The 17,634-nt window shown below is 35.6% G+C and overlaps 6 protein-coding genes and 1 long non-coding RNA gene across 11 annotated transcripts; 3 read left to right on the forward strand and 4 right to left on the reverse strand.

The window, feature by feature from the left end:
- Positions 1-619: 619 nt before the first annotated feature.
- Positions 620-3,009, reverse strand: AT5G17820 (Peroxidase superfamily protein; the record flags this gene model as incomplete). 2 transcript variants are annotated; one of them, NM_121788.4, is made up of 3 exons in its annotated part: positions 620-1,229; positions 1,657-2,105; positions 2,644-2,967. In NM_121788.4, the coding sequence occupies 3 exons, from the start codon at positions 2,848-2,850 to the stop codon at positions 944-946; spliced, it is 942 nt and encodes a 313-aa protein (NP_197284.1). In that variant the 3' UTR covers positions 620-943. The 2 variants fall into 2 exon arrangements, with proteins under 2 accessions (NP_197284.1, NP_001332303.1); NM_001343524.1 differs by having other exon boundaries at positions 655-1,229; positions 2,644-3,009.
- Positions 3,010-5,186: 2,177 nt separating this feature from the next.
- Positions 5,187-5,566, reverse strand: AT5G02795. Its single transcript, NR_142629.1, has one exon. It is a non-coding gene; the product is annotated as an other RNA (long non-coding RNA).
- A 564-nt stretch (positions 5,567-6,130) lies between these two features.
- Positions 6,131-8,322, forward strand: AT5G17830 (Plasma-membrane choline transporter family protein; the record flags this gene model as incomplete). Of its 2 annotated transcripts, none has more annotated exons than NM_121789.2 (3): positions 6,131-6,196; positions 6,668-7,834; positions 7,925-8,321. In NM_121789.2, 3 exons carry the CDS (start codon positions 6,131-6,133, stop codon positions 8,114-8,116), a joined length of 1,425 nt encoding a protein of 474 aa, NP_197285.1. In that variant the 3' UTR covers positions 8,117-8,321. The 2 variants fall into 2 exon arrangements, with proteins under 2 accessions (NP_197285.1, NP_001332243.1); NM_001343525.1 differs by lacking the exon at positions 6,131-6,196 and adding an exon at positions 6,408-6,572 and having other exon boundaries at positions 7,925-8,322.
- Positions 8,323-8,401: 79 nt separating this feature from the next.
- AT5G17840 (DnaJ/Hsp40 cysteine-rich domain superfamily protein) lies at positions 8,402-10,040 on the reverse strand. Its single transcript, NM_121790.4, has 3 exons — positions 9,667-10,040; positions 8,773-9,034; positions 8,402-8,692 (listed from the first exon to the last, which is right to left on the reverse strand). The coding sequence occupies exons 1-3, from the start codon at positions 9,802-9,804 to the stop codon at positions 8,628-8,630; spliced, it is 465 nt and encodes a 154-aa protein (NP_197286.1). The 5' UTR covers positions 9,805-10,040; the 3' UTR covers positions 8,402-8,627.
- A 1,367-nt stretch (positions 10,041-11,407) lies between these two features.
- Positions 11,408-11,536, forward strand: AT5G17847 (uncharacterized protein; the record flags this gene model as incomplete). The annotated part of the gene is made up of 1 exon (NM_001125771.1): positions 11,408-11,536. One exon carries the CDS (start codon positions 11,408-11,410, stop codon positions 11,534-11,536), a length of 129 nt encoding a protein of 42 aa, NP_001119243.1.
- Positions 11,537-11,600: 64 nt separating this feature from the next.
- AT5G17850 (Sodium/calcium exchanger family protein) lies at positions 11,601-13,906 on the forward strand. Of its 2 annotated transcripts, NM_001343526.1 has the most exons (2): positions 11,601-11,767; positions 11,988-13,906. In NM_001343526.1, the coding sequence occupies exon 2, from the start codon at positions 12,002-12,004 to the stop codon at positions 13,679-13,681; it is 1,680 nt and encodes a 559-aa protein (NP_001318589.1). In that variant the 5' UTR covers positions 11,601-11,767; positions 11,988-12,001; the 3' UTR covers positions 13,682-13,906. The 2 variants fall into 2 exon arrangements, with proteins under 2 accessions (NP_001318589.1, NP_197287.1); NM_121791.2 differs by lacking the exon at positions 11,601-11,767 and having other exon boundaries at positions 11,795-13,848.
- A 1,236-nt stretch (positions 13,907-15,142) lies between these two features.
- Positions 15,143-17,281, reverse strand: CAX7 (calcium exchanger 7). Of its 2 annotated transcripts, NM_001343527.1 has the most exons (2): positions 16,413-17,129; positions 15,143-16,307 (listed from the first exon to the last, which is right to left on the reverse strand). In NM_001343527.1, the coding sequence occupies exons 1-2, from the start codon at positions 17,097-17,099 to the stop codon at positions 15,387-15,389; spliced, it is 1,608 nt and encodes a 535-aa protein (NP_001332508.1). In that variant the 5' UTR covers positions 17,100-17,129; the 3' UTR covers positions 15,143-15,386. The 2 variants fall into 2 exon arrangements, with proteins under 2 accessions (NP_001332508.1, NP_197288.1); NM_121792.4 differs by having other exon boundaries at positions 15,143-17,281.
- Between the last annotated feature and the right edge of the window lie 353 nt (positions 17,282-17,634).

The following is a 17,634-nucleotide window of genomic DNA, read 5'->3' on the forward strand; positions in this document are numbered from 1 at the left end:
TATTTTGTAAGAAAATAGGTGCTTTTTGGGGTGCAAAGTGTGATATATACATTAAACTTTGGCCAGGCCAATTACAAGAGAAGTCAAAGACTCCTTTGCTTGAGAATAGGCTAAACGATTATAGCTACGGTCTACGGAGAGTGAAAGTGAATGAAATTACATCAAGAAAATAGGTGCTAACATTTAATATATGTATAACTAGAAAATAAATTTTGGCGACGTACAAATTTGTAGATGTATGCGAGTCTTCAGCTAAAAATGCTTACTAAAAGGTGTTGGACAGTAAAGAGGCCCCATTAAAAGCTGGGATGCTTTACTTAGTTATAACTTAGCCCATCTCAAAGCCCATATTACTATTATTATCCTTTTTTTTGTTGTCGTCAAAGCCCATATTATTATACTCACCAAAAATGCATGAATATGTTTGTGTTTTTCTTTTTTGACAGCAGGATATGTTTTCTTTTTAATTTATTTTGATAATAGATTTCTTTTCTAATTACTTAGATTATATGTCATGCTGAAAATTTAATCCAGCTAAGTCTATAAGAGTAGAGTTGTAGTTAACTAGGGATAGAATATGCATATTTTTGTTTAAATTTTACTTTATTTATTTATTTATACTTAGTTCGTTTTTGCTTATAGAGTGACAATTTTATGAAAAACAATATTCATATATATATATATATGATTAACCATGATAAAGATACATATCAATATTTCAATATCACAAATTATTTGTAAACTTAAGATACATCCACCAAATGCAGACCAACAATATAATATATAGTAATCTTTCTCGAAAATCGAAACCATCCAATTTAAGAAAAGCCTTATTTATGCAAGAAAACCCCAACCAAAACCAAAAATGAATTAGTAAAAATATAAAGAAGATTTGAAATATATTGTATCAAATGTAATATTATATCCACGCTTCTGTAGTTCATTAGTTGAATCTCCTGCAGTTCCTTCTGATCTCACCGTTACGACCAGTAAGCACATCAACTGCTCCCATCTTCACCATTGCTCTAACGAACTGACGCTTGAAGAAGGCGTTGTTATTAGCATACCGAGCCACAATCCCACGAGTCTGTGGGTCGGATGCGAGGCGTTGGTCAACTTGCAACACTCCTCTCCTTTTACGGATTTGCTTGAAGAACTGGTTGTCGAATCTCAATGGACTCGACTGGTCTAGTGCCGCCGTCGCGCTATTTCTGCATGTGTTCCTTAGGCTACATACATTCACAACAGAATAAGAAAAACATTTAGGATATATATTAATGAGACAAAATAAGAACATGGAACTAATTTCGCTTAGGTCTAAGGATCGGATCAAATATGTTTAACTTTAGAAAAAATTGGTTTTAAGCTTGTTTTTTTTTTTAACATTTTGAAATTATCATTAATTAATGATAAAACTGTTTTTTTTTTCCTGTAAATAATGTTCAATATGGAGAATAATATTTTAAAAATAAAATAAAGTTGAATATTTTTGAAATATAGAAAACTATACATATATATTTTGTTAATGACTAAATATTCCAAAAAAAGTTATAAAATCCGAATGTAATTTATAAAAAAAATTGCTAATCGAAAGATAAAATTAATTTTTGACTCTAGTGGTGGCGTATGATTGAACCATGACCGGTTTAAAATTACCTGGTAACCAAAGCGGGGTCCATGGACGGGTCCGGTCGTCCAGTTCCTTGGAAGCTAGTGATTCTGTCACTAAAGAGACCACAATTTCCTTGACCAACAGTGTGTGCACCCAAAAGAGCTACTGCATCGAACGTGTTCATCCCTTTGTTCGTGAATAAACTCACGGCTCCAGAGACGGAGATCGTTGGACCCGGTAAGGTTACATCAAGATTGTTTGAGACCCTACCGTCACGCCTTCCCGTGGGGATGCTGTAGCTTGGGCCTCCGGCTAAGGCCACCGAGTCACGTGTGGCCAATGTGACGATGTCAGCACATGAGACTGTGGAAGGGCATGCAGCTTCTAGCTGAGCCTTGATCCGGTCTATCAGGTCAAATTCCCTGACGCTTCCGTTTGGTCCAGCAGTTTTCTCGGAATTGGTTGAATCAATGAGGAGAGAAGCGTCACAGCCCTATCCGAACATAAAAATATTAAAATAAGATGATATAGACAAAATGATATGAAAATTCGCTTAAGACCAATCATTACTATTTTAGATCATTTCATATATTTACAATTTTTGTTTAGTTTGTGATTAAATATATCCTACTTAAAATAAAAAATAATAGTAATATATTAATATCCTATTTAAATTGAAAATTGAAAATTTTAGAAGGATAATAACATTTAAATTCACTTTGCACCTCCATTATTTTTGGACCAGTCTAGCTAGCACACAAACATTTTTCAGATAAATCTAAAATATCACATATTCAACTAAATATTGAACACCTTGAAAAGAAACTCGTATTGTCAAATTTTAATATATGATTGATAATAAGAAAATATTATAAAACTTATTATTCATAATATATATTATTATCATTTTTAAATACAAGGTATGTAAGAAAATTCAAAAAATTGATTGAAATTACAAACTATAATAGTTAAGCCGCTTTGAGCAACATGACTTTGTTGGAAAAGTTGAACAATATATATTAGATCCTTACCTTAACGAAACAGTCGTGGAAATGCATACGGAGCAAAGCGGCGGTAACGGTTGGGGTAACACCAAACCGTTGGCGCACCAGATTGCGTACGATAGTCTCGGCTTGAGGGCATGATTGACTATAAAACCCGACTCTCAGTTGAGCAAATGCGATCGGAAAAATAAAGAAAAGCACAAGAAGAGATGAAAACTTGGCACCCTTCATCATTTTTTGGGGTTGGAAGTTTTCTTCTATGTATTGGTTTATAACTTCTTGTGGAAAGGGTTGTGAGTCATTTAAGATCAACCATAAGGTATATATATATATATAAAGCCAACCTTCGAAATATAATTTAGAGCCTAAAAGATTAATACACCTCATATACATGCCGAATACATGCGAAAGTCAAAGGTTATATTATTTGTTTAGATAATTAAGCTTAGAAACGTTTGCAAAGGCGTGCGAGCGACTTTGTAACATTCCTTGCCATGTTGTAAATTTAATAATTTATATTACAATGTATATGATATGCTGAAAATTTGATCCAGCTAAGTCGATAATAGTAGAATTGTAATTAATGTTCATCGTAATCTATTTCGATTTCATATTCTTGGCAACTTCGATTCTGAAAGAAATGTAAAAGTAAATTTAATGAAATAGTAATGATTTAAAACGGGGTTTCTCTAAAACCACTTGGGTCTAAAATATATATTTTGGACTTTTATTGATTGACAAGACTTTCATATGATTGAGAATGTTTTGAAGGACTTAAGAAAAAAAAAAGGATTTAAATTTTAGGCGTTATCTTTAAATGTATATGTTTCACTTAATATTAGTTAAGGTCACATGTACAACAACCACATATAATTGCACATAACAACTTATTAGTTGAGGCAATATTTTAATTTTACTAGTATAAACTATTATTCTGAATTTGTTTTTCATTAAGACAAATAACCAATTAAGTATACCTCAATATGTGGACATTGCAACAATTGCTCCATTACTCCTTATGTAGTCATCTATCCAGACTCCAGAGGTTCGATAACTGATTACTTTAGTCGTCAAATTATCTATCCATGAATAGTGAAGACTTAAAACTACTGATTTAATTTGTTAATCCGTCATGCCTAATGATGATCGACAAAAAATAAAAGAAGTTGGTACATATATACTATAGTCTTGACTCTAGCTAGGGTCCTGATTTCTTAATCGTAAATTTTAAGACACAATTTAGTTACGATTTTTATTTTGGATGAATTGAAAGTAGTGCTAAAATTATTGTGTGATGACTAGTCGCCGTAACTACATTTTTATTATCGAAGTTTTGTAAGATCAGTTAATAAAATTTAGTGTTGTTCATCGTAAAAGTAAAGCGAAAACATTTGAACAAGATATGTGTAGCGATAATTTTCAGTTAATTAAAAAAGTAAGCATGCATGAACAGTAGACAGATTTTGCAATCCTCATATTTACAAGTACAGTTATTTTTCCAAATATAAACTTGAAATTTATCTACACTTAGATTCCAAATTTCTTAACACTTTTTTTTTTATGTTACATATCTTTATCATCTTTATCATTTTTCAAAATTTCGACAAAATTTACGTAGAGATATAAATAGGAGAAAAAGACTAAAAATAACAAGAAAATCAACTTATAACCTAACACAAACAGTAAAAAATACAAGCGGGAACCCAAACGAACTTTGAAGTTTCGAAATTTACGTGATTTCCTCACCTTCAAATTTGTTTGAACCATCATTATTACGGAAGTTCAAAAATTCTTAACATTAAAAAAAAAAAAAAAAATCGTAATTGAACTCCAAAAGAATATGTAACACTAATACCCGAAAAATGATTTGATATATTATTATGAGTACTCTACAATTAATAAATCATTTTCAATTTTTTTGGAACGTTCACAAGAGATGTTTGAAAAACATTTGGGAATGATATCCAAAAAGTCAAAAGTTCAAAAAATCAAAAGCGGACGAAGGAAAGTTTGTTACTTGAGGAAAGCGAGGATGAGGTTTGGGAATATTATTTTGACGCTTTCATTATATCATTTTAAAAATTACGTCTAAGTCGGTTTCGTGGCGAGTTGTGTAAAGAAGCTGGCACAACACTAATGATTTGGTTGATTTGCTTGTAAGTTGTAATAATGTGACATTTTCTTCCCTTACATTATACTTGCATTGATTATATTAGAATATCACGTACCGTTTATGCATATTATTTTAGAAAATTAAGACATATATAACACAATAGTTTTTGTTATAGTATCCTCGTCGTACCACAATCTATATTTAAACACGCATAAAACGAATTTTTAACATTTTTTTTCTAGTCGAATTTAAGTCTTACATTTTAATTTCTTAACATTTTGAAGCAATTTCAAACATTTAAATTGGTCTTTACCATGCTACAGAAAAAGTTTCACAACTCCTTCCTCTCAATCAAGATCCTCACAAAATGATGTGGCTTATAGTGTCCTTAACAATAATCCATTTGCTGCCTTCAAATCTAGAATTAATTCAGGTCTAGAATCTGTTTGTGATGTAGCTTAGAGAGTTAGAGATCTTGAGAAGGATGACCAATAAAGGCAGCTCAAAAGGTTCAAGAGATGTAATATACTCATGTCGGTGGACGCAGAAACCATGGTCGTGGAGGGCCTGGAGGCTGAGGCAATCGTGGACCATTCAATTAAGGATCTCTAGTGAGTATATATGGAGGCTATTTCTTCTTTAGCTCCTCCCTAGTTTCTTGAGCTTTTGATGTTTTTAAAAGCTAGCAACTTGTATGCTTATGCTTATCTCTCAAATTTATTTTGCATTTTCTGTGACCTTTCATGTAATCTCTTTGCATTAAAAAAACAAAAAAGATTTTATCTATCAAAAAGAAGAGGGGTTAGTTTTATTAGGAAAGAAGAGGAACTCATGTGGACAATATCTCCTAATGAAATACTGAGATAAAAGATTAAAGATAATTATTTAATCTAACTACGAAACTAAACACCTCCTAAAGTGAGAAAACTTGAATAACGTTCACACATGTATAATGAAGACAATTAACCCTTGTTAAAATTTTATATTTACTATAGTGCCATTTTCATCTAAATTTAGCAATGGAAAAACTTAAATAATACAGAAATAAAACTTGACTGTTTATTGTAATGCCATTCTCTCTTTCACTGCAGAGAAAACCAATCGTGAATGTTGCATCACTTGCATTTAGAGCCTGACCTTGAGCATTAATTTGAAAGCTATATCCATTTAGAGCCTTAATTATCTTCGTCTACATATGTACAACACTAATTACATGCATACATGAACTTGGACAAAAAATTAATAACATACATGCACACATGACTACAAATTGTTATGTTAATGTAGTAACGAGTCAAAAAAAAAAAAATACATTAATGGAACGAAGTTACACAGATTAATCAATTTCAGATTAATACATGATTTTGATTTGGAAAGTTGTATATAATATAATAATAATACATGACGCCAAAAATACAAATATCACAACGAAATGATGTAGGATGTGAAACTTGTGTACCAAGAAACGTAATACGAGGAAACACTGGGGAAAGAGAGAGAGCGATAGAGACTTAAATCAATTTCAAATCGAAATTATAGAGACTTTTAAGAACTACCCATAACAACAAACAACGGCCTTTTGCTTATCACGTGAAGATTTCAAGAACCAAGACCAAAAAGATCTCTCTCCTTTTCCCTTGCCTCTGTCTATATAAATTCATTCTCTCTTTCTTCGTCTCTTTCTTTCTCTGTCTTCACTTTAACTCTCTCGGTTCTTCTCCTTCATCTCTCGCTCTCTTCGACTCTTTGACTTTTCGTCACCGTTTCCGCCGCAAGAAAACCGTGACTCACCTTCGTCTTCCTCAACCGTGACGTGCGTGACCCACCTTCGTCTTTCTCAATGGTTCTTACTCTACTTCTTCTTCTTCTTCTTCTTCCCCGATCGGCATTAGCGTCGTGTCTCCACATTCTTCATCTTATCTTTTTGCTTTTTTGCAGGAAATCGAACAACAACCAGTAACTCCTCCCGCCGCACAGCAACAGCAACAGCAACCGCAACAGCAAACACTATCCGGAAGATTCTTCAGATGCCTCTTCACTTGTATCTTCTACACGCAACTAACCCTAATCTCGATCTTTGTGATCCTTCTCACGCTACGAGGTCTCGTCTGCACCAAATCACCAAACTTCCATCCCAAGAAATGGTACACTCCTCTGTTATCCTCTGTTGCTGTCTCCGGAGTCCTCTCTATAGCCTGGAACTGCTTCTTCGTCTGCAACATACGAGCCACAGTCAAAGCAACGTTCTGGTTCACACCGTTATTCACAATCTCCGTGGGGCTCTTCCTAATTCTCCTCGACAAATCCAATCCCGTCGTTCTATGGATAGGTGCACTTCTTGTCTTCTATAGCATCGTCACCGCAGTGTATGGTTCGCTTCACGTCACGAACAGGCATGAATTCACCTTCCAGACGATGTCAACCGCCACAGGGATATTACCCGCAAGAACCAGAGCAATAGCAGTTGTATCAGTGATCATAAGCGTCTTTTACTCTGATTTCTTGGTTGCTGGAATCGGTGGAGCTACTGCTACAGGAACACGTCTTGATATTCTTTTCATCTCCATCATCGTGATAAACCTTGCCTGGACAATGCAGGTTATCAAAAACGTACAAGAAGTCGCGATTTCGAAAGCCATATATGTATACTTTAGCCGTGATGATCTCATGAATGCATGTGATGCTCTTGGCGTCACTCTGAAAAAGCAGCTCGGGAGTGTTTGTATTGGTTCAACACTTGTTCCACTTATTGTACTCTTTAGGGGAACGATTCGGTGTTGTAATCGGGACATTTATGCAAGTACCCCAGGCTGCAACTGGATTGCCAATCATATCATTTTGGGTGGAAATAGATATGGATTTGTTCACGTGGGAGCTCACAACAAAGGGTTAAGGCAAGCGTCTAGTGATACCTGGAGGAGGTTTAGAACAATCCCTGAATTTGAGCAGTTGATTGATTTTGACATCACCAGCTCCATCTGTTTCTTTAGCGCCATGGGAATTGGTGCAATCGCTGCATTAACTGCAGGAGTATGGGAGCTTCTGATCGATAAGGATCACTACTTTGAGCTGACTATCTATGCTTTCATCATCGGATACTTTGTGGTAAGATCTTCTTATCAAAATGCAGGAAGAGAATCAAAAATGGTTGTACTGTGTAACCTTATGTACCTGTTTTTGTTGGTATGTTTTCAGGGGAGAGTTTCTTCTGCGTGGCTACAAGCTTGTGTGATGGGTTACTATGTAGCTTATTCTGAAGATCCACAGAACGATAGGTTTGATGACACGATTCCACAACGTATCGAGCGACAAAAAATCGAAAAGGCAAAAAGAGAAGTCGAGGATAATAGAGTGCAGGAAGATGATGACGTTCCAACACACGTGTAGAGAGCTCACATACGGATGGTATCCACTTAGTTGAGAAAAATACTTTCGTTTCTTTTCGTTTTTTCACAACACTGAGGCTTTTTCAAGCTTATAGACTCTATAGATTGTAGATCATTTAGCTTTATATGCAAAAAATGCAGCTAGAGAAGAAAATGTACATACAAAGTGAGATGAGAATGATTCAGTTCTGATTCCTTTCCCTGCTTTATTTTCTTGCTCTTTGATCCGTTTTATGTATCTGATTGCATAAAATAGTTAAAAGAGAGCAGTAAAAGAGATAGAGAATCATGGTTTAGTCACAGCCACTTAGGAAACCATTTTATATAACAACAGAAAATGAATAGTCTGGGACAAGATTGTGCATAGTTTAGCTAGAGATTACATCAGTACAAGAACACAAATCTATGTATGGAACTCAAAAAAGTAGGCTTTTACAATAAGATCAGAGCTAGAAAAAGTGGCGAATAGGTAAAACAGAACCATGAGTGCAAACAAGTGAAACACGGAGTCATCAGTGTCCTACGTGACCACGCCCACCACAAAGTTTGCACATAATATTACCACTTCCACCACAACCTAAAACAGTAGCAACAAATGGTTAAGATGAAGGTAATTTGCATAGAACAAGTAGAGCATGTAGGATAAGAGAGGCTTACCTAAGCAACGGACTTTAACAATGATGCCTTGACTCTCCATAATGGAATCTACATATAGACCAGTTCCAGAACAAGTGGAACAAAGCAATGCACCTTTAGCTTCACAACAAGTGCAACGCTGATTATCACCAATCTCTCTCTCTGACATGGATAATCCAACTGGCTCCTCGATTATTTCCTCTGGTATTGGTTTATCATAACAGAACATTGACTCAAGACTGCTTCTTTGCCTGTGCACGTCTCTTTTTAAACATGACTCAGCCTAAGAATCCAAAGATTATTCTCAACTTAGCAAATAATGTTTCATCCAAACCAGGAGAAATAAGCTTCACTTTTTTTTTTTTTCACTTTCTCAGTCACCCTAATGTATAGATGTTTCCCGGAAAATCCAAACATGGAAAACAAGTTCTGAGTTGTGCAATCATACTCAACATTTGAAGTCATAGCATAAACATATATCTGTCACTAATTATAGTTACTAACGCTAACAGATCATAATCATCATCATCATCATGAGACAAGTCTATGAAAGTACACTGGAATGGGGAAAATAACTCAACTTTTGCAGAAAAGTTTCTATTTTGCCACAACTTAAGCAACAATACAACTTCACAGGATTCGGAGTTTTGGAAGCAACATATAAATGTTGTATACTGATACTCACTATTGCTAGTACTCACAAGTCACAATCATCATCAACATTAAACAAGTCAGGACAAGTGGATTTGTATGATTCAGATTTCCATTGGAAAACTAGCTTTAAAATTCCAACAAGTGACTTAATTTCAGATGCAGAAATTTGAATAACAAGACACTGATACGATTCTAAACAAAAATCCAGCTGAAAATGATATAAATCGAAGCAGAGGGAGAAAGTGGAAAAAGAGATTTAACCTTGATAGATGAAGAAGGAGGAAGAGAGCACAATCTTAAGCGGGAACTGAATCCAGGGGAAGCAATCCGATGTCCGCCAACAGAACTCGATTTAACCGGAAATGTAGCCGGAAAAGCAAAATCTAAAGCGGAATTCATTATCGGCTACAATGGAATTATGAAATTGAGACGAAACTACTGAGAATCGAAAGATGGAAAATTCGAAATCGAAAAGAGATTGGAGAAGGTAGGTGATAACTTTGGAGGGATCGCCGTTCATATGTCTCAGTTTTCGTTGAGGTCCCATAACCGGACTATACCGGTAAGATATCCGGGTATCTAAACCGAGCCCATAAACATCAAAAAGGATGGGACGTGACAGTAATCAATAAATTTGAATTGGACAAATGGATCCATAAAAAAGATTATGGGCCAACTTTATCATAATGAATGCCCATCATCAATTATTTTTGGGACATCTTTTTGGAGTCAGCCTCTTGTCTAAAGGTGGACGTCGGCTAAAAGTGTTCACTTTTAAGATATTTCAGCTCCAATTAAAAAGAGTGTTTTTAAAAAAACAATCAGACACTAGTCTACAACTTTATATGTTAAGGCATAAGTTTAAATGATAGCTAACAATATATAGATTAAAGGATTTGTTGGTTTGATGTTAGATAGTATCTGATCTCCATGAGTAAACGAAGATTTTTATATCAACTAGAAAAGGTAAAAACAAATATCACCGTCGAAGGGGACGTACACGTACGTGCTGATTCTTGTGTTAATGGATCGCTTCTACTCACTTAGCTCTCAAGCAATGAATAACATCACAAAATAAATGCAAAGATGTAAACAAAAGTAAAGAAAAACAAAACGCGTTTGAAGACCGCGTTGCTCTAAATGACTCGGTACTTTTTTAATATTTGCAATTCACACTCGTAATAAGTCCTCTTATCTTTATATTTTGTTCGATTTTATTTGAAAAATTCCCTAAATATTTTTACAAAAATCGTGTCCTAAATCCTAATCCTTCGACCGACTTTCTCGTTTTAGTAGTAAAAGTCGACCACACTTTTTTTTCTTTTCTTTATTCAGTCGACCTCATTATACAATTATCTTTGTGTGACTGTGTGGAGTATACTATTAGTTTCCTCATTATTAACTTTATCTTGTCACACTATACTTTCCTTTTATATTAGCTTCTTCTACTTGTTTCTTTCTGTCTTTTCTTTTTGGGAACTTTCTCTTTATGATCGTGGCTGTCTCAATCTATTTGGAAATTCAATATCCATGTATACTTATTTCTTAAAATACGTTCGAATTAAGATGTTTCAGCTTATATAAAGGAAGTAATTTTGAGCTAATAGAAAGCCAAATTATTGAATTAATTTTCTCTTAATTACATTTCAAGTTATTCTGCCTTGTGTAAACTGGAAGTAACAGAATAAAGGCGGTGGTTGTGGTTTATACTCAATTACCAATAACTATTTCACAACTAATAAAATTAGATTAAAATGACTGTTATAGATTAGAGTTTTACTTGTTGGAATAAACAAACATCAATTCAGTACTGACCACATCCTTTAAATTAGTTTCTTATATGTAAGTTAACCTTAAACCGGTAACTGATTACGAACCAAACCGGAATATTTATATTATTTTTTCCATAGTTAGTGGCTTAAGGAATCAGCACTAAATACTAAATATTGCTGGGTCAGCTCCTTATAGTAATATTTAATTTGTGGAAAAAGCTTCTAAATTTATGTATCCTTTCGCTAACCCTCCCTCCTTCGTCTTCCTATTCTTCGCATACGTAATGGAAAGAGAAAATGACGCACAGTTCATCGTGAAGCCGACACATAAGCCATTTCCAAAACCCAAATCACCCTAACCCCAAAACGGCAATGACAAAGTGACAAACTTTTTTCAGATTCTTTATATAAAAAAATAGTATTCCTCAATCCTCTGTTTTTTTTTGTCTCTGACGTTTGTCTTCGTCAGGTCTTGTTAAAGTGTTTGTTTTGTGTGTTTGTGGGTGTTTTCTTCGCTTCGTCTCCTTTAAAAGCTTCGTTTCGAAATTCGATCCCTTTTTTGCTTTTTCATCTTCCAGATATTAAAAAAGGTCAGTGCTTTATCTTTCTCTTTCCGCGTATAGTTCGTGTTTATCTAATCTGTTTTCTTCATGATCTGTTCTTATGGAGTAAACCCATTTATAGATTCTCAACAATAAACCCAAATATCTTCTTTTTCAATTTGACTCTCTGATAAAAAACCAAACTTTATCTGTTTCTTCGTTTGCTCTGTTCTGATTTGTTTCTTTTCGTTTTTTGTTGAGTTTCCAGGTCTTAGCTGATTGATGGGATTTTCATTTTCTTCAAACCGTTTTGGTTACTTGACAGTCACATTCCTTCTCGTTATCTCTTGTCTTCTGTTGGGTTTCTTCACGAATCCTGTTGATTCAAGTGCTCTAAGACCTAAATCAGAGCATGATTGTAGTGCCCTGAAGCACTTTCATGACTACAAATCAAAGTGTGCTTACCTGAAATCGATTGATCCATGTGCTAGTCAAGGTTTCTTCGATTACCTCTCTTTTCTCTACTGTAATTTCGAAGGTTTCCCAATTTTGGGTCAGTTTCTTCTCTTCCTCTGGTTGCTTCTCTTGTTCTATCTATTGGGTCATACGGCCTCTGAGTACTTTTGTTCATCTCTTGAAAGTCTCTCAAAGCTGCTTAATTTGTCACCAACTGTTGCTGGTGTTACTCTTTTGTCGCTTGGTAATGGTGCTCCTGATTTGTTTGCAAGTTTGGTCTCTTTCATGGGAGAATCTAAAGGTACTTATGATGTTGGTCTCAACACTGTTGTGGGAGGTTCTGGTTTTGTTACCTGTGTTGTTGTTGGGATCATTAGCATTTCGTTGCATAAGAGACGTGTGAGGATTGAGAGAGCTGCGTTTATAAGAGACATTTGCTTCTTCTGTGCTGCTATTGGTTCTTTGGCTTTGATTTTGGTCTATGGAAAGATCAATTTCTGGGGTGCTCTTGGGTTTTGTTCATTGTATGCTGTTTATGTTGCCTTTGTGGTTCTCTCTTGGAGATTTGGTGGAGATCAAGGTGCTGAATCTGATCTTGAGTCAATCCATAAGCGTGGTAGTCTTAGTGAACCAATCTTGCAGAGAGACGGTCTTGAGGAAATTGAAGATGGTGTTGTTAATGGAGAGCATCAGATTGTTGATGATGATGATGATCACCAGAGATATTATTACTGGAAAAGATTGGTCATTTGGGCTATCACTCTGCCTCTCAACTTGCCAAGGATATTAACAATTCCTGTAGTGAGTGAAGACAAATGGTCTAAACCATTAGCTGTTGCCTCGGTCACATTTGCCCCGGTTCTGTTGTCGTTTTTATGGAACTGGAAGCGGAAACCGACGAGTTTTGAGGCGGGGGTTGTTTATCTCATCGGGTGTTTGATCGGTATAGCTCTTGGTTTCATTGCAGGAGCCACGACGAAGAAATTAACCCCACCAAAGAAATGGTTGTTGCCTTGGTTAGCAGGAGGGTTTGTAATGAGCATGACATGGAGTTACATATCAGCACAAGAGCTAGTTGCGCTTTTGACCTCACTAGGATACATTTTCGGTGTAAGCCCTTCGATCTTAGGCTTAACGGTCCTCGCTTGGGGTAATTCAATTGGAGATCTAATAACCAACTTGACAATGGCGCTACACGATGGGAACGAAGGAGCTCAAGTGGCTGTATCGGGATGTTACGCCGGTCCGATCTTCAATACATTGTTTGCTCTCGGGATATCGCTTGTGGGATGTGCATGGGAGGCTTATCCGTTGAGCATTGTGATTAAGACAGATCCTCGTTTGTTGGAGAGTCTTGGATTTCTGGTCGCAGGACTGGTATGGTCGTTCTTGGTTCTGTTTAGTAACCGTATGAGGCTTGGTGGTGTGATGGGCATAGGGCTTTTGGTTATTTACTTGGCTTCATTGTCTCTAAGAATTATGCAAACCGTTGGAGATGCTCACTAACTTTGATTTCAACTCATAGTCGTTTTACATAACATGGGTTTGTATAATCTTCTTCAAGTAAAAGGAATCGATTTTGTAATGTATAGATATATATATATGTATAACTTTATGTAGATTGTAACGTAGATTTTTCATAATATGATACAATTTCGGTTTCGTGGAGGAAATATACAAATCTATTGTAAATGTATGATTTGAAATCATTCTAATTCAAGTTGAAACAAGAAAAATCAAAAAGTCGTTTAAAATAAGGTTCGAAACCACCAATATTGATCTGAAGATTACTAGTTTCAATGATATCGCACAACATGCATAGCTTAGAATAATTTTTAGAGTAATGGAGTTCAAATTGAGTAGCTGGTTTTTTGATAGGTGTCAGATTCTCGACTAGTCAACAATCTCTGCTCATACATTCAAGTAAACACATACATATTATACTCCATGCAGTATAAGGATAATGTAAAAAAAAACCATCTCATATTAGATAAATTATCTAAGATAATATTTTTTTTGTTTTCAAAAATCTCTACGTTAATTGTATTTTCTTCTGCCAATATATTTGTTTATTTTCAATTGTGTATTTAGTTCCCAGTGTTGTGGGAGTTGTTTGAAGCGACAACGCTTGTCTCTTTTTGCCAATTTGCAATGAACTCAAGATAAGATGTGTTTTTTATTCCTAATCTCATCATGACTCGTGTGCATAATAATTTGGCACATTTTTCTTGTCTGCAAATTGTTTCCTTGGAAATAGGATAACTCCAATTTTTGGCCATTTTCTAATAATTCAAAATGCAATGGGACACTTTGCATCCGTTACCACAATTGTTTAGGGATTTAAACATATATGATAAATTTGGCCGTAGTTGATACATTCCGGTTAATTTCACCTAATTGAAACCTTTTTTAAAAAAATTAATCAGATTTTTTTTTCTTCCAAATTTGGAATATTAAGGTTGAGCACTTGAGCTAAGCTAAACCAAAAAACAACCAAACATCAAAATCAATGATATCATACGTTATTTATTATTCAAAACATCAAAATCTAATTAACTAGAAGATCATAAAGCGTCTCATTCGACCAAATAATCAAATGAACAATTAGATCAGATCATAAAGCGTAATCTCTTTATTATTTATAAATAATCAAATTTATTATTTTATTTGATTATAGTCATAAATTAACTAGAAGATCATAAAGCGTAATTGATCATATTTATTATTTTACCTATCAGATCAGACTATACATGAAATTTAGTAGCTAATATTCAGGACTAGAAAATCTTCAGATGTTTAAGAATCTTGATCGGTAAGTTTATAAGTTCAAGAAAATGACATCCTTATATCATAACGAAGATAAGATTCATTTAAATAATCAAATGAACAATTACTGTGAATTCCAATTAGACCGCATATTAGTATTAATGATGTCGTATCTATTTACAATCCATGAACAATGAACCTAGAACAACAATCCAAAGCTTTTTTAATTTTAGTGAGGTACTAAGTGAGTTTGACAGAAAATGAGTGTTCAGCAACAAAACAAATTTAGCCATCCCTCTCGATAGTAATTCAACTATGCACAAAGTATCTTTTCATTTAAGGAATAAATTAAGACCCACAAATTTGACCTATTTGCAATTTTTTTCTTTAAGAATTAACTACTATTACAAAAACAAATAAAACAAAATTTACATTACTATAAAATTCACCGGTCGGTATCAAGGACTCCGAAAACTCTAGCCAACCTCAAGGACAAGAAACAGAGGTAAATAGCGAGTAAGCCCCCACCGACAAGCTTATCAAGTCTCATCTTCTTCTTTGGCATTATCACAAGTGCCCAAAGCAAGCCTACCATTAAGAACCCTAGTGTCTCAAGCAACGAATTGTCACTAGGAATGATGTAGACCCCGGGGTATTCGGCCAACGAGGAGATGACAAGTGGCACACCTAGTCCAATTACCGTGTTGAATAGCGGGCCTGCGTAGCATCCGGAAAGTGCTATCTGAGCACCATCGTTGCCTCCGTGAAACGCCACGGTCACATTCGCGATAAGATCGCCTAGAGAATTTCCCCAAGCTAGGACGGTTAGTCCTAGCACGGATGGGCTTATACCAAAGATATTACCTAAGGATATTAACAATGAGACTAGCTCTTGTGCTATCATGTATGTCCATGTCACACTCATCGTGAAGCCTCCTAGAAGCCAAACTAATGAGAATTTCTTCGGCGGATGTGATTTTTCTGTCGTCAAGTAAGCTAAGATACCGACGATTAGCCCGATAGATCCGGATATTATGTACAAGATTAGGTTTCTTTGTGACCCGCTGTAATGAGAACAGTAAAGTTCGGTTAGTAGAACAGGAGCGATGGCCGTGGAAACCACAGCGCAAGGCTTTGACCATTTTTCTTCGCAAACGACGGGAATTGTGAGCCGCCTGGGGAGATATAGAGGTAGTCCAATTATGCTCACTAGCACCGAGAAGCAAGATCGGTGCCTTTTTGGAGAATCTTCAAACACAATCTTGAATTCTTGAGTTGTTTTCTCTGGCAAAGCCAGCTTCTCCTCTGCTATATAGCCTAGCAACGAAACACCCATCTCGGCCAAATCTTCTCTGCTACGAAGAATCTGATCGGACATACGTTTCTTGCGGTCAAAGAAATGTGAAACCGATAAAAACCCTACATAGAGGAGATAAATGGAGAGATAACAGAGAGCGACCCAAATGGTTACTTTGCCTATGAAGATGATCAAACCGAGACAGCAAAGAGCGACAAGAAGAAAAACCACGTCGCGGATAAAGCTATTTCTGTCGATAGCGACATCTCTAGATCCAATCAACACACAAATCGTCCCAACAACGAAGCTAGAGACGAAGAACGCACCGCCTAAAATAGAGTTGAGCCCAAAATCGCCATTATTCGATCTTGTGAAGGAGACAACACTTGAGAACAAATCAGGCGCACCGTTGCCAAGAGAGAGAAGCGTGACTCCAGCCATTGTAGGAGACAGCTTCAAAACCTTAGATAAGCTGTCTAAAGAAGGACAGAAGTAACTCGCGGCCGTGTCTCCGAGCAAGTAGAACAGAACAAACAACCAGGCGGATAAAACTAGATGGCCCAAAACAGGGGATTGTCCGAAGATGCAGAAGAAAATCTTGAGATAGTCTATGTAACCTTGTGGGCCACATTTTGATTGAGATCTTATGTAAGAACACTTGGAACGGTGGTCGTCAAGGCTGGCGAGTCCTCCGCTGCAGCTGTCACTGTCACCGCCGGCAAAGGAATTTAAGGTTTGGATGGATCCGGAGGGAGGAGGAGTTTGTGAAGCGAAATGGAGAAAGATGAGAAAGATGAAGAAGATGTTGATGAGGAGAGAAAGAGATTGAGAGCCGAGACGTGAGGAGAAGAGACTTGCCATTCAAGGAAGCAAATGGGTATGAAGTGGAACAATAATGAGGTGTGTTAGGTTTTCTGATATAATAATGAGAAAATTGTAGTTTTTTTTTTTTTGTGTGGAAGTTTTGAATTGTTAATATTTCGGAAAATAAAAGATTCCTTTTTATTTCATGCGGATGTGGGTAGGGGAAAGTATTGTCTTTTTATGCGAAATATATTAAGTGGGGGAGGTTATATTCAATTATTCACACAAGGAGGAAAAATCGAAGTTGATAAAGTGTTTTTAAAGAACTCTATATCTACTATTATTGGTTTTACGAGATATTCATGTTACTACAATTTGTATGTAGTGTTTTTATTTTTCTATGGTCCAACTTGGAGTCCAATTTTCTAGTGTAATCGTCGCGAGGCATGCAAATCACACGTGTCATGATATTTGTGACAATAACAAGGAGTTGAGGATTAATGTAGTTCATAATGTTGCTATTATAGTTAATATTCGATGAAAAGTAGTCAGCATAAAGTATTAATAGAAAAAAACCATAACTATCAAAGTG

The sequence above is a fragment of the Arabidopsis thaliana genome, chromosome 5 (assembly GCF_000001735.4).
Source record: "Arabidopsis thaliana chromosome 5, partial sequence".
Lineage (NCBI taxonomy): Eukaryota > Viridiplantae > Streptophyta > Magnoliopsida > Brassicales > Brassicaceae > Arabidopsis > Arabidopsis thaliana.

Excerpts from the sequence above, each read along its gene's own strand:
- AT5G17850 (NM_001343526.1), top strand. The coding sequence starts at position 12,002 with ATGGGATTTTCATTTTCTTCAAACCGTTTTGGTTACTTGACAGTCACA.
- AT5G17840 (NM_121790.4), bottom strand. The coding sequence starts at position 9,804 with ATGAATTCCGCTTTAGATTTTGCTTTTCCGGCTACATTTCCGGTTAAA. Across the intron at positions 9,035-9,666 it reads CTCCTTCTTCATCTATCAAG|GCTGAGTCATGTTTAAAAAG; the intron begins GTTAAATCTCTT and ends TTGGATTCTTAG. Across the intron at positions 8,693-8,772 it reads TGTTAAAGTCCGTTGCTTAG|GTTGTGGTGGAAGTGGTAAT; the intron begins GTAAGCCTCTCT and ends CTACTGTTTTAG.
- CAX7 (NM_121792.4), bottom strand. The coding sequence starts at position 17,099 with ATGGCAAGTCTCTTCTCCTCACGTCTCGGCTCTCAATCTCTTTCTCTC.